General features: G+C 29.9%; 2 protein-coding genes across 2 annotated transcripts in view; one reads left to right on the forward strand and one right to left on the reverse strand.

Annotated features, from left to right (window-relative positions):
* Positions 1-5,515, reverse strand: part of LOC111675689 — a 49,303-nt gene extending 43,788 nt beyond the window's left edge. Inside the window, exon 1 of the mRNA XM_046949929.1 lies at positions 5,497-5,515. Within this exon, the coding sequence (XP_046805885.1) occupies positions 5,497-5,515 (19 nt within the window). The remainder of the gene's footprint in view (positions 1-5,496) is intronic.
* Positions 1-15,665, forward strand: part of LOC111675688 (ankycorbin) — a 187,425-nt gene that overhangs the window by 78,561 nt on the left and 93,199 nt on the right. The window lies entirely within an intron of this gene.

Below are 15,665 nucleotides of genomic sequence, written 5' to 3' on the forward strand. Positions count from 1 at the left end.
TGTGGCATTTGATGCATATGATATGCTTTATAAGAGTGTGTTTGTATACCGCTTTTGGCTTTATGTATACCGGTATGTGTAACAACATGTGGATTTGAACTTTTTGTATTTATTTTTGTGTGCCTGTTTCTGTGCTATGGTTTTTCGTTTTTAAGAGCACAATTATTTCCTGCAGCAAGTAAAAACATCAACATGAGAAGTTTTCGCCTGTCATGATGGACATGTGAAAATTACAGTAAAAATACAAATACAAACACATCAAGATGACCAACACACATACGTCTCATACTCATGGTTTATAGAAGAAAATGTGAACACTATGAAAAAGCACTTCATCAAAGACATTTTTATTTTTTTCCACTTTGTTTGTTGATGTTGCTGTGTGATTTTTTGTCGTTTTTGTGATCAAATGTTACATCAGGGATTAAAGATTGGTGTGTTTATTTTGGCATATTATGGTTAAGCAAGAATGCTGCAGTCTTTGAATGCACTATGGAAAATTAGGGAGGGAAGTGTAAATTAATTTCCCATCTAAATTGATGGCATGTAAAATGAACATTTCAAAGACTATGCGAAAATTTTTTAAGAAATTTTAGGCAATTAGTTATTAATGTTGTGAATTGTGATTCTTTTGTGGATAAGCGGCCTAAAAATGACAACATTTTATTTACCCATAGTGCATCTTGACGTTCTTGTATAATAAAAGTGAAATGACATAAAAAAACAAAAATTTTGAAATCTCTTTATACTGCAGGTTTTAGGCAAAACTTGTTGTCGTTGTTGCTGCTTTAGCTGTTTCATACTTGTTGAGGTAGTTACAGTTATGTGGCAAGAGTGAGTGAATATGCGAAAATGTGATACTTTATATACATACAAATACATATCGCTTCTTTACTAGAAGAGTGATATAACGCAAAATTAAGGTTTAATGAAATGTGTAATAAGTAATTTCATTTAATTAAAAATTTAACTATTTTTTTGCTGTAAACTTAAAAATTAACATTCTTTTTCGAATTATGGCAGTCTTATAGTAAATGAGCGATATGTATGTAAATGAGTATGAGTGTCAGTCTGTATACGCGTATATGTGTGTAATAGGTTAAGGGTATTACATTAACATTTACTTACTAACTGTTTAACTGTCAGCTAGTCAAGTCAAGTCAGTCAACCACAGCCCTGTGTAAAAGTACGAAGAGTATTTCTGCCTGCAAGTACATGTAGCGGTTTGTATTTAATTCATCTAATCTAAGCTTGTACTGCAAAACAATTTCGTGGAAATTCAAATGACTTTTGCTTGTACTTAGTTCTTTTTCTCTTACTCTGTGCTAGCAACCTGAAATATTTAAGTTTCCATTCTTTTTTACTTGCCTTAGTACTTAACTTTTACACAAACAAATAAGTTTTTATGTACATATGCATAACAAGTTGTGGTTCTTACGTTTTTGAGTACCTATTTTTAATATGTTGGCAACACTACGAAGTATTTTGATTTTTTTTGTAGATTTCACTGTCAGTTAAGTATGTATTTTGTATGGGTTCAATGCTTACGCAACTTTTATGTGAAAAATTTGCCTAAAAACTTTCAAAAAATTAAAGAAAAAAATATTCCCCTTCTAAAAAAATGTTGGAAGTTTATCGGAAGCGACCAAACAAACTTTAGGAAAACATATAAAAAATTCTATTACTTAGGTGGGTCATACATGTACATATCTATTCATGTACTTTATATTATGTGTTTATAAGTCTGTTTACGTTTGTAATATTTTAATGAAAAAAGAACAGCAACTTGACGCAAGTCAAGAAATTTATGAACTGTAACGAATTAAAAGCCTTCGGGCTTGTTTTTCTTTACTCCCTGATTTACATTGTTATTTTATGAAGAAGATATTAAAAATAGAATAGCGGCTGTATCAAAGAAAAGGGGCTCAAAAATGCATTTAGTTTAAAAAGAATTTGTTAGATCGTTAGAACAGAACTGGAACAGAACTAGAACAGAACTAGAACAGAACTAGAACAGAACTAGAACAGAACTAGAACTAGAACAGAACTAGAACAGAACTAGAACAGAACTAAAACAGAACTAGAACAGAACTAGAACAGAACTAGAACAGAACTAGAACAGAACTAGAACAGAACTAGAACAGAACTAGAACAGAACTAGAACAGAACTAGAACAGAACTAGAACAGAACTAGAACAGAACTAGAACAGAACTAGAACAGAACTAGAACAGAACTAGAACAGAACTAGAACAGAACTAGAACAGAACTAGAACAGAACTAGAACAGAACTAGAACAGAACTAGAACAGAACTAGAACAGAACTAGAACAGAACTAGAACAGAACTAGAACAGAACTAGAACAGAACTAGAACAGAACTAGAACAGAACTAGAACAGAACTAGAACAGAACTAGAACAGAACTAGAACAGAACTAGAACAGAACTAGAACAGAACTAGAACAGAACTAGAACAGAACTAGAACAGAACTAGAACAGAACTAGAACAGAACTAGAACAGAACTAGAACAGAACTAGAACAGAACTAGAACAGAACTAGAACAGAACTAGAACAGAACTAGAACAGAACTAGAACAGAACTAGAACAGAACTAGAACAGAACTAGAACAGAACTAGAACAGAACTAGAACTAACGAACAGAACTAGAACAGAACTAGAACCAGAACTAGAACAGAACTAGAACAGAACTAGAACAGAACTAGAACAGAACTAGAACAGAACTAGAACAGAACTAGAACAGAACTAGAACAGAACTAGAACAGAACTAGAACAGAACTAGAACAGAACTAGAACAGAACTAGAACAGAACTAGAACAGAACTAGAACAGAACTAGAACAGAACTAGAACAGAACTAGAACAGAACTAGAACAGAACTAGAACAGAACTAGAACAGAACTAGAACAGAACTAGAACAGAACTAGAACAGAACTAGAACAGAACTAGAACAGAACTAGAACAGAACTAGAACAGAACTAGAACAGAACTAGAACAGAACTAGAACAGAACTAGAACAGAACTAGAACAGAACTAGAACAGAACTAGAACAGAACTAGAACAGAACTAGAACAGAACTAGAACAGAACTAGAACAGAACTAGAACAGAACTAGAACTGAACTAGAAAAAAACTGGAACAGAACTGAAACAGAACTAGAATAGAACTAGAACAGAATTAGAACAAAACTAGAACAGAACTACAACAGAACTAAAACAAAACTAGAACAGAACTAAAACAGAACTAGAACAGAACTAGAACAGAACTAGAACAGAACTAGAACAGAACTAGAACAGAACTAGAACAGAACTAGAACAGAACTAGAACAGAACTAGAACAGAACTAGAACAGAACTAGAACAGAACTAGAACAGAACTAGAACAGAACTAGAACAGAACTAGAACAGAACTAGAACAGAACTAGAACAGAACTAGAACAGAACTAGAACAGAACTAGAACAGAACTAGAACAGAACTAGAACAGAACAGAACTAGAACAGAACTAAAACAGAACTAGAACATAACTAGAACAGAACTAGAACAGAACTAGAACATAACTAGAACAGAACTAGAACAGAACTAGAACAAAACTAGAACAGAACTACAACAGAACTAAACAGAACTAGAACAGAACTAGAACAGAACTAGAACAGAACTAGAACAGAACTAGAACAGAACTAGAACAGAACTAGAACTGAACTAGAACAGAACTAGAACAGAACTAGAACAGAACTAGAACAGAACTAGAACAGAACTAGAACAGAACTAGAACAGAACTAGAACAGAACTAGAACAGAACTAGAACAGAACTAGAACAGAACTAGAAGAGAACTAGAACAGAACTAGAACAGAACTAGAACAGAACTAGAACAGAACTAAAACAGAACTAGAACAGAACTAGAACAGAACTAGAACAGAACTAGAACAGAACTAGAACAGAACTAGAACAGAACTAGAACAGAACTAGAACAGAACTAGAACAGAACTAGAACAGAACTAGAACAGAACTAGAACAGAACTAGAACAGAACTAGAACAGAACTAGAACAGAACTAGAACAGAACTAGAACAGAACTAGAACAGAACTAGAACTGATCTAGAACTGAACTAGAACTGAACTAGAACTAGAACTGAACTAGAACTGAACTAGAACTGAACTAGAACTGAACTAGAACTGAACTAAAACTGAACTAGAACTGAACTAGAACTGAACTAGAACTGAACTAGAACGGAACTAGAACAGAACTAGAACAGAACTAGAATGATTAAAACAGATTAAAGGAAAATTGTTTTTCAATTAGTCAACTTACTTTTTTCCTTACAATATAAAACTATATTTTATCTGACCTCCTAAAAAGGCCCTATTTCTATTGACTTGTTGTACTTATTTATAATTGCACTTCCGTTTCCTTTTAGGTACGAAAACAAACCCTACTATTGTTTTCGTACATTTTACAATGTTGCAGCACAACACTAAGATTTGTTACACTGTTATAAAATCTAAATATAAAATTTTGTTGTAGCAATAGTAGTCTAAATATGTATAAGTATATACATACAATATATTTGTATGGCTAATTGAAAGTTAAACTAGAAAACTACACTAAGCAACATCATACAATAATGTATGGACATACCTAAATCGGCTCAAAAAGAGATTCTGAACCGATTGGTATACTTTTAGATACTTTAAGGTTTTATAAACTTCAGCATAAATACATAATAACCTCACTAATATAGTGGTGTAGAGTATATATACATTCACACGTACTTACTGCCTGTTTGTAGTGGTGGCAGGATAATAGAAAATAAGTTGTTTGCTTGTTGTAGGAACAGCAACACTTGAGTGCAGTCAGTTTAAAAGTTACATACAATTTTTTATTATTACTTTTTCCATCTTGTTGTTGTTTTTGTTATTATTTTCAAAATTTAAATTTTATTAAATTGTACACACCCTAGAGCTAATGGGTCAAGGATTTGCCATCACAACATTTTACGAAAATTATAAATAAAAGTTTAAATTCAAAAAAGTTCAGGTAAATACAACAAGAGCGAAAGAGTATTTAGAATTACATAACTTAACTTAATAACAACACTAAATTAGGTAGCATGAAAGAAAAAAAGGAAAATATAAATATATTTTATTTTTTGAACATATAGCAAGAGAAAATTTCTAAACTATAATTTTATTATATCAATGCATTCACACACAACTATAATAACTTTTAAACTTTCATTCAGTTGCTGGTAAGATAGTGTTAGTTTAATTTTATGTGTGTGTTTACGGGAGTAATTTTAGAATTTTTGGGTTTTATATAAAATAATTTCATTTAATTTCCCATTTGTACATAGACTTACAGTTTAAATAGTTGTTTATGATTTAGTTTATTATTTCGACTACTGTAGGCGAAATGTATTATCTGAACAGTGGAACCATACAAGTTTATGAAACGAAATTGTGAAGAAACTACTAACTACGTACTTACCAAATTCTTGTAAGGACATTTTTGAGATCGTTTCCATGAAATGGGACCACTGTTTACTACCCTGGAAATGTGTTTTAGTTTGTGACTCAGTAATTAAATATTTACCTTACTTAGACACACTATTATTATGAAGTCTTATTTTGACCATTCTTACAACTTTCATTGATTAAGTTTTCTTAAAACATTCCTTTGCCTTTCACTTGCTTCAGAATATAAACGTGTTACCTTGCTTTTTATCATCATGGCCTTCAACTATCGATAAAATTTTGTTTAACTTTATATTATTGTTTAGTGTAGTTGTTTTTTCTGCTCATTGTTGATATTTAGAATTTACTGTTTTTGGCTCAAGTCCTACTAACTTTATCTTTGTTTGTGTTTGTATTTAAGTTAGTAAATTTGTGTGTGTGAGCTTGGTTGAGCACATTGGTTAGTAATTGCCCACAGCTAATGACGATTACCGAAAATATGCTAGAACAATTGAGTTGGGAGAAAAATAAAACGAATTAAACTCAAAATTTTCTTTACTTTTAAAAAGTTTACCCCAATTAGTTTGGATAAACAGCCAAAAACGAAATGCTTTTTATTTAGTTCATGTCTTTTAGTTAAATAATAGAAAATTTTGTTCAAAAGTTGTTAGTTGTTGTTTTTTTTAATCAAGGCAAATATTTCGTTAAATATAAAAGTGTTTGTTTTTAACGCATGTCTATCAGCTTGAGTCATTCCTAAATTTATTTGTAATTACGGTCAGTATTTTGCCATCAAAAAGGTGCTCATTATTTTGTGGGGCACTGATTATTGATGTTAATTTGTTAAAGAAATTTAGTAAGAAACTCGTCTTAAGTTTTTTTTTCCAAATTCTCTAAATTATGTCACGCAAAATTAAGCCACCTGTCTTTCAGGTTATTGGGTCACTTTGCAAATATTAAGTGTTGTAAGTCATGAGAGTAATTCGTTTTAAATAAATGCAATTAAAAACATAATTTAGAATAAATATACTGAACTGGAACTGAACTAGAACTGAACTAGAACTGAACTAGAACTGAACTAGAACTGAACTAGAACTGAACTAGAACTGAACTAGAACTGAACTAGAACTGAACTAGAACTGAACTAGAACTGAACTAGAACTGAACTAGAACTGAACTAGAACTGAACTAGAACTGAACTAGAACTGAACTAGAACTGAACTAGAACTGAACTAGAACTGAACTAGAACTGAACTAGAACTGAACTAGAACTGAACTAGAACTGAACTAGAACTGAACTAGAACTGAACTAGAACTAGAACTGAACTAGAACGGAACTAGAACTGAACTAGAACTGAACTAGAACTGAAATAGAACTGAACTAGAACTGTTTAAATTAGTTCAAATAACATAATTTTTTACCACACCTTTTTACTCACTCCTTTGACATCATCAAATGTCACATTTACCTCCTTTTGTTGTGGTCATAGTTGTTGCTAAAGACTTACAAAATTTTTTTTCACGTCATAGAGCGGTTATTACGTCTAAAAGCAGCAAACACCAGCGCCAACTGTTGTTATTTAAGAAAACTAATTTGTCCAAACTTTGGTTATAAAGAATTTTTATGGACAATGAGAATAAAAAACAACACACGAAGTGGCGCTAATATAGTGGACACTACAGATGTAGACGTGCCAGTAGTGCATTATTACCATGACTACAGTAAAAAGCCACTACAAAACATTAACAAGAACTACAATAACAAAAGGATAACTTACAAAACTCTCTTGTTTACACACATACATATACTTTCATTTACAAAATAGAAACAAACGTTAGAATTTATACATTTTCCCCTACAACATATGGACTTAAATGTGTATGTATGTATGTGTACAATTTGTAATACTTAGAGTACACTGGCACAAGCTAAAGAACATAAGAGGTAATAAAATAAGGACGGGAGTAAAAGGTTTGGAACTACAATAGTTATTGAACAATATAATACAGTTTATTGAATTAAAATTTAACGGAATTTTAAATAATTATTTGTTTTAATAACAATTTCTTTAGTTTTTCTATCGAAATTACCCTTTTTGAACTACGCTCCTTTAAATACACCTAGAACAACTATTATTAGTGGGTAGTATAGTTATGGTAGTTGGTCTACTAGTTGCCACCACTAATGTACTGACTAACACATACACTCATACCCATACACATATTTAGATACACTTACATGCCACTTCTATTTAGTCGTATACATGAATTTTTATTAATGAAATTTTTGAACAAACACGGTTTTTTCTGTTATAGTTTCATTCGTTGCATTACTCTATAGTTGTTGTTATTGTTCATAGTACGTTAAAGTTATGAAAAAACGCAGACCTGTAGACGAGAATAGAAAGAACATGAACGTGCGCTAGTAATAAGTTCTAAAAACAAACTACATATCTAAAATAACTTTGTAAACGGAAAATAATAATATTTTTATAAAAATTATTTTGTTATTTTTTTACAATTACCTTTTTATATTCGTATGTGTGTTGTGTAGTTGTACTTGCAACAAAGTGGAAATGAAGTGAAAAAATTAACGAAGCTCAACTAAGTTTGCTAACAAAACTACAACTATTAACTGTGAAGAAAAATTTATATATAGTTTATTAAATACAAAAGAAATGAAATAGAAACATAAAAAATATAAAAAAGTATAATTTAGCAAAAAATCTGATATTAGTAAATTCAATTATTTGTTGCTAATATAAAAAATATAAAAATATAGAAATGGAAAAGTATGTTTAAATAAGTATAAAGTGTGTTACTTGTGTGTGTGTGTAATTTAGTGTGAGTGTAATTTAGTGTGAGTGTTTGTGGAAAATTATTGTTTAATGTCAATCATGTATTAAATGGATACATTTAAAAGTTCAACAACTAGAAAAATTAAATATTTAATAAATTTGTTAAAAATTTATAAAATTAAATCTAACTAAAATGTTTAAGAAAACAAAACCAACAATATTTAAAAAGTAACTAATGTACTTCCCATCGAAGAGATACAAAATAAAAGAAATTAAAAAAAGTGGAGGAGAAAAACTTTTATAAGTAAAAAAGAGTTTATAGTTCCCTCAAACCTGCAAGTTTTAAAGAAAATTTTTATTTAAAAATTATTAACGAAAAATTAAAATTCAATGAATATTTTTTATGAAAAGTTTTTATACCCTTCACCTTCGTGAGAAGGGTATATATAAGTTTGTCATTCAGTTTGTAATTTCTATATTATAATTTTCTGACCCTATAAAGTATATATTCTGGATCCTTATAGATAGCGGAGTCGATTAAGCCATGTCCGTTTGTCTGCCTGTCCGTCCGTCTGTCTGTTGAAATCAGTTATCCTCAGATATCGGCGAGATCCGAATCTTCAATAATTCAGTTAGACATGCTTTCGAGAAGATCTCTATTTAAAATAAGCAAAATCGGTCTATAAATAACGGAGATATGAGCAAAAATTCGAGACAACCTCTGAAAATTTCATCAAAAAGCCACATTTATTTGTTTGAGGGTGGTAATACAGTTTGACGATGGTATTACAGTACAACGGTTAATATTTCTTTCTGCTACAGTTTATATTTGTTCGTATGTATGTTATGTGTGACATGTGTGAAGAGATACAGAATAAATAAAAACTGTTTTGTAAAACATACTTGGTTAAGGGTATATAAGATTCGACAAAGCCGAATATGGAAATATTACTTGTTTATATTAAGTTTAACGAAAATTTGTATAAAAATTTAATTTAGACAAATTTTTTTTTTTTTTTTGTATCAATAATTAAACTCATCGAAAAGGAAATATATAGAAGATATTCTATTGAAAAGGAAATTAAATTAATCGAAACGAAAATTTATTTATATTTAAGAAAAGTTGTCTATAAAAAGATTATATTACAAAAAACTAACTAATAACTAACTAACGAACTAACTAACTAACTAACTAACTAACTAACTAACTAACTAACTAACTAACTAACTAACTAACTAATTAACCAACTAACTAACATTTTCTGGCAAAAGGAAACTTGGTGTAAATATTATATATAAAATAAAAATTTAAAGTTTTCCATTTAAAGAAGTAAAAGAAAATATAAAATAAATCATCTTTTTATCAAATTTGTTTTATAAAATTTTAAATTTAAAGAACATTTCCTAGAAGTAAGTTGTAAAATGTGTATATTGAAAATGTGCTATTAAAAAGAAATTTACAAAAAATATATACAAAAATCTTGTAAATATTTTATGACGTACCAGTAATCTCTCAGACCACTGTGCACAAAGTTTTAAACTTGTTAGTCTTTCGCTATATTGTAGTTAGTTTGTGTGAAACTGACAGAAAGGCTGTTGTTGTTAGATTATAGTGGTGCTAGTATGGTGGTTTTATTCCTGTTAGTGTTAGAAGAACCTTCCGTGTGGTGAGTTTGTTATTTGTATGTGCGTGTGTGTATGTTTGTTTGTACATACATACGTAAGCATGTACATGTATATGTTTTGTATTCATATCCGTGTTTATATAGACTCAAATAAACTTCTGCCAGGGATTTAACTGTATGTGACACAACAAAGTGTCCAGAATAAACGTTGTACGCAAAAAAAAAACAAACACTACATTATATAAAAAACTCATGCTGTATACAAACACACAACTTGCTGCTGCAACCACAACAAAACATTTCAACTACTTTCTGGCAAGAAGAGTAAAAACATGCAAAAAAAATATATATACAAAAATAAGCCAACAAATATAGTAACAGCAACATCTAAACGATAGTCAGTTTATGTCGTCTACATAGTGATGACAACCTTTGAGTAAATCAAGTACTATGGGATTTAGAAATGGGCAACATTTCAACCACAAACTCATTTTATTAAGGAAGTCATGACTTTCTTTAAATCCTTTGAAGGCATGCAACAACATACAACTTGTGGCTGAGAAAAAATAACTGTTTTTGTCAAACAAAGAGTTTGTTTTTAAATGCTTTATGTAAGAAAAACAGTGATAGTATGGTTGCCTATTACTTTTTTTAAAGAATTTTTGCACGTACATATTTTTAACTTAATAGTACTAAAGGGCTTCATAATTTCGAGTACCTTTGAAAATACCCATCACCATTATATGCTGAAACTACATTTTTTTGTTATCAATAACTAAACTACTCTCTGGCTTATACTCCTTTACAAATATTTTAGTTCAGTTTATTTTTATTTTTACTATTTTTTATTTCGTCTAAATTGACTTTAACTTAAAGTGCATTTTAAGTAACAACAATTGAAATGCAAGACACAAACATACATGAATACAAATAATTGTAAACAGAATTTTTCCGATCTGTCTTTATGTGGCTTTATATTGTTTGCTTCTATTGTGTTGTTCCAAAATAAGGTATTGAAATCCATTTTTACTGCTGCTAATCAAAAATTCCTTAAACACACAAAGTTTCAATAACATTTTATTTATTTGGAATACGAGTTGCTATTGTTGCCACATATAAATCCAACGTATATACAATGAGAATAAGTGAGTAAAAGTAAACATTAATCTCTTTGCACGAGTTATTAATTTGGTATAAAATGGTTGGTAAACAGGTTGTGTGAGAAAATTTGTGGTAGGGAAAGTTAAGGTAACAATTAAAAGACATAGATTAGAAGATTTATCCTTATTATTGTAAAATAAAAATTTAAGAATATATTATGTAAAAAAAATAATTTAACTTTTCTTTAAAATAGATGTTAAAGAAATTTTTCTTGAAAAGAGAAAATTTTCTATGAAATCAAAAAATTAACAATAAAAATTTTCAAAAAGTTTCTATGTAAAATGAAAAATAGAAAAATTTTCTACACACAATAAAAATCTTTAACAATATTATATAAAATTAACTTAACTAAAAACTATTCTATAAAATGAAAATTTGAGGAATAAATGTATATTTAAAGAAAACTTTTCCATAAAAAGTTTATTAATATAATTTTTAGAAAATTTTGCTCTTTATGCTGTCATCTTCACATACCTCAACTCACTGGTTGCTTTTTATTTTAAAGCAGATTTCTGTAGACAGATATTAATCATTAATTTATATTTACTAAATAATTTTTATCTTATTTACTTAATTATCCAATCTTTCATTATATTTTGCTCATTCTTTTCATTTCATAGAAATATAATTGAAAAATTGATTAATTGTTGTTAAAGTATTATTATTATTTTTATTTCCTTTTTTCGAACTTTTAAGACCTCTAACGTTGTTTGTGTCCCCACCATTTTGTTTTTATGGCCAAATTAAACTTTTCATCTGTTTTTTTTTTTTTTGATTCATCATATTCTACTGTTTTATAAACTAAAGTGTAGCTATCACACCATACTTTTGCTTTTACACATTTCACTTTGTAATTTGAGCTATAAAAAAACCCACCTCCTACAACCTGGGTTTTAGCTGATTAAATGTCATTGTATGGATTGTTTATACAATAACGAACAAGTAAAGAAAGTTTTTACTTTTTTTTAAGTACCAGTTATAAAATTATTTAAGTTCAAGGTGGCGATTATAGCATTATTTAATATGAAAAACATTAAAAGGGGGGGGGGGGGTGTGGTGTTTAATTCGGCTGTTGTTTGGTTGTACTGGTTTTCATATGAAAATAAAGTGAATGGCTGCTGTAGTTGCTGCCAGCTAGAATCAATTTAAAATTAAACCTTTTTGTTTACCTCTCTCTCTCTCTCTGCAAATGTATTTTTTATACATAAAATACATACAAATATATAAAAGCATTGAAACAACGAATGCCCAACCAACTCTTGTGCAATTATTGTGTTTACTGATTAACTTAATTGTTGACCCAAACAACTGTAAGCTAAGAACACGCGCTAAACAACAAAACAAAAGTATGACAAAAGAAAAACAAAAACTGTTTTTTTAAGACAATATTATAAAACACTCTAAAAGAGGACATAAAAAAGTGGTGTTAAATTTAAGAGGTATTTTCATAAAATAATTGTTATTTAGTTTTTTGGTTGGCGGAAGAACAGACATCTTTAATTCGAATCAGAAAGAGAATTTAAGTTGGTTAAAACATTGTTAGATTGGTATTGATTCTATATTTTTGTTTGTATGGATATGTTTCCCTGTTTTATGACCCGCATCTTGGTGTATTGCACCGGATTAAAGAGTACCAGTACCTCTGACGGGATTATAAATTGGTGATGTCAATTCACTCCTGGGTTAGTCCTTGGCATGACTTGACATGGGTTCTAACCAGAGCACCACGTAATCTAAGGTTCTACGGGTGGTCAGTTGCCCGCAGGACAGTGTCCTGGCTGAGGTTCTTTCGTGATCCACATAGTAGCTGTGGTTTAAACCTAAACTCGCAGGAAGGAGGTTCTTGGTTAGGAGATTGATAATATAATTTTCGTAATACATTTCTGTTATCGCACCTAGATTCTAGAAGCAGTTCAAACTACAAAGCATGACTATGGATTAAAAATGTTGGATTTGAGCTGATAATGTAAAAATTGGGTTACTCGAAATGTTGTTTACCATCAGGTACTTGTATCTGATGGATTGATGTATTTCAGTTGTATCTGAGGTCAGTCGACTAAATTTGAAGGAGAAGTAATGGATGGAGTAGCGGAAGAGATGTGCTAAAGTGAGGTTTGGCAAAACGGAGTGTGAGGCAAGGCCCTGTCAATAATTAAGCATTTATCCTTTATGGGTGAATGTGTTGGATCTTACAGTAAAACATGCTCAACTTCACGTAAGCACTTTAACATTCGTTATCAACAATATATAGAAACCATGAATATACCAGAAACCATGAGTTTAAAAGATATTGGACCAGATTTCTTATTAATGAAATTAGTTTGGCGCTGATAAAACGTTTCAAAAAGAGCGATATATCAAATACCAGATTTGATGGAGAAAATCTATTCAGCGCTGCTCAATCTCTTAGAAACGTCTTACTTGGTCTCAGGGTTTCGTTTTTTTCAAATTTTTTCGGCTTGTGTTTTTTTTACTTATTCAACACCTTACTTTTCCAACTTTTAAAACTATAATTATTAGAAACACCATCTTAAACTGAGTTTCGATTGAAAATTGCGAAATTGCTGTTACATTAAAAAGTTAGTTAAATTATACAACTACATCTTGATTATAGCCAACAGGTATTATACTATAAGCACATATTATTAAGCGTAAGAATGTCAGAAACTTTTTTGTAATTTCGAACAAAGTGACTTACTTTTCCATAGCATCCATTAAGACATAAGCAGATTTATCGATATTATTAATTCAACCACTTAAAAAATGTAAATCTTTAATCGATTTAATTTTTTAAACCTAATTCCGTCCCTACTGCTACCAGCTATATTTCTTTCCATTACAATGGTTGCGTAATAGTAAATTTGCGCTTTTTTCTGGTTTCTATTGTAATGTTAAATTTAAATAGAAAAAATATACGATTTTTTTTTTGCCAAAGGCATCAACATATAAATTTTATTTCCATTTTTTTCTCTAGTAGTTGTATAAAAATAGGAAAGTAAAAAAAATTTTAAGTGAAACACTTTGACGATTCACATTTAAGCTGCTTTATGTTGTTTGTCAATTTTCGAATGACGATGATTGAGAAATGAATTCTTTACTGACTGTCACATTCACATATTTGTTTACATGCGTACATGTACACGCACATATACACACACACATACTCCTCTAAATCTTTAGGAGAAATTCTGGGAAAAAATATATTTCTATTTTTTATTACAAATTTAAAAAAAAAGTTCTATATCCTTTTTCCCGTTTTTATTGAGTATTTGTTATGGTTTTGTATTGAGTATTTGTTATGGTATTAGTTTGTGTTCTGTGTGTATCTGACAGGGATGGTAATGTTGATTTTTCAATCGTTTAATTATAAAATGTAAAGCAATTTTTTGTATAGTATAAAAGCCATTTGGTTTTTTTTTTAACTATTTTTAAATTCTTAACTATACACTAATAATGTAATCTAAAATTTTCCATCCCTGAGTTATATTGTAAACACTTCATTTGTTTATATGCGTATTGAATCTTTGAGTATGGAAATACATATGTTTATTACAAAAAAATATAGTAAATAGTTTAACAACCAAACAGTATATTACTTTAGAATACTTCCCTGCAGTTTTTAAGTATAACAACTTAATTTGTAAATCGAAGTTAATGTAACAGTCGTGGCAAAGGATATATTTTAAACTTTAACAAACCTATTACGTGTTTACTTGACCGCTTTAGATGAAGGATGTATACAAGATCAAATCTCTAGAAATACACGGTCGGACTTGTTTGTGCGCTCCTTTCATGGAAGAAACTGGTTTGTTTATATAAAACATCTTCACTGATGGTATTATCTTTTAATATATAAAAACTAAGCTTTCTGAGAGTAATTTCTAAGAATTTCACCATAGGTTTTAGTGAGGAATATTATTTCCGGAATAATATCACTCCCATGATACTTGCATCTAACTTCGAGGTTCACCCCATAGGATCATTGTGGTTCTTCCCACCATTTCATTATTCCAAGATGCCTAATGTGATTATCTCACCCATGTTTGCAAAGCACAATAATATTGGTCCTATACCCATCTTTTAGTATACCAATCGGGTCAGAAATATTTTCTGAGTCGATTTAGCTATGATCGTCTGCCTTGTAATGAAATTTTGTACATGATCTTCTATTATTCTATCTATACAGAATCTCCGAATTGGGCATGTAATCCTTGTAATCAAACTACGGCTTAAGTATATCTGAGTCAAGGTACAATTCAACCTTAATGTTTTATTATGACAACTAAATCACATTTTATTTTTGCAAAAGGTGTAGGAAATTATATTGTCGGCCCCGCCCGACTATAATTTCTTACTTTATTTAATACTGCGTTCGTTAGGTTAAGACCTAGAGTCCCCTTCCTTTTTAATATAAAATATTCGTTCTTTTGTTACCTACTAATTCAGAGTAGCCTGCTACCCATATGATGTAAACCTAAACTCTGGGAGAGTATTTAGTTTAAATTTAACTTTGCTACCTTATATCGCCCTAATTGCTTTCCTACTAGTATTAGTATTAGTATTGTAATAAAAAAAATATTTTGCAATTTTTAAGTTTATTTGTACAGACTGAATTTTTC

Source organism: Lucilia cuprina, chromosome 4 (genome assembly GCF_022045245.1).
Source record: "Lucilia cuprina isolate Lc7/37 chromosome 4, ASM2204524v1, whole genome shotgun sequence".
Lineage (NCBI taxonomy): Eukaryota > Metazoa > Arthropoda > Insecta > Diptera > Calliphoridae > Lucilia > Lucilia cuprina.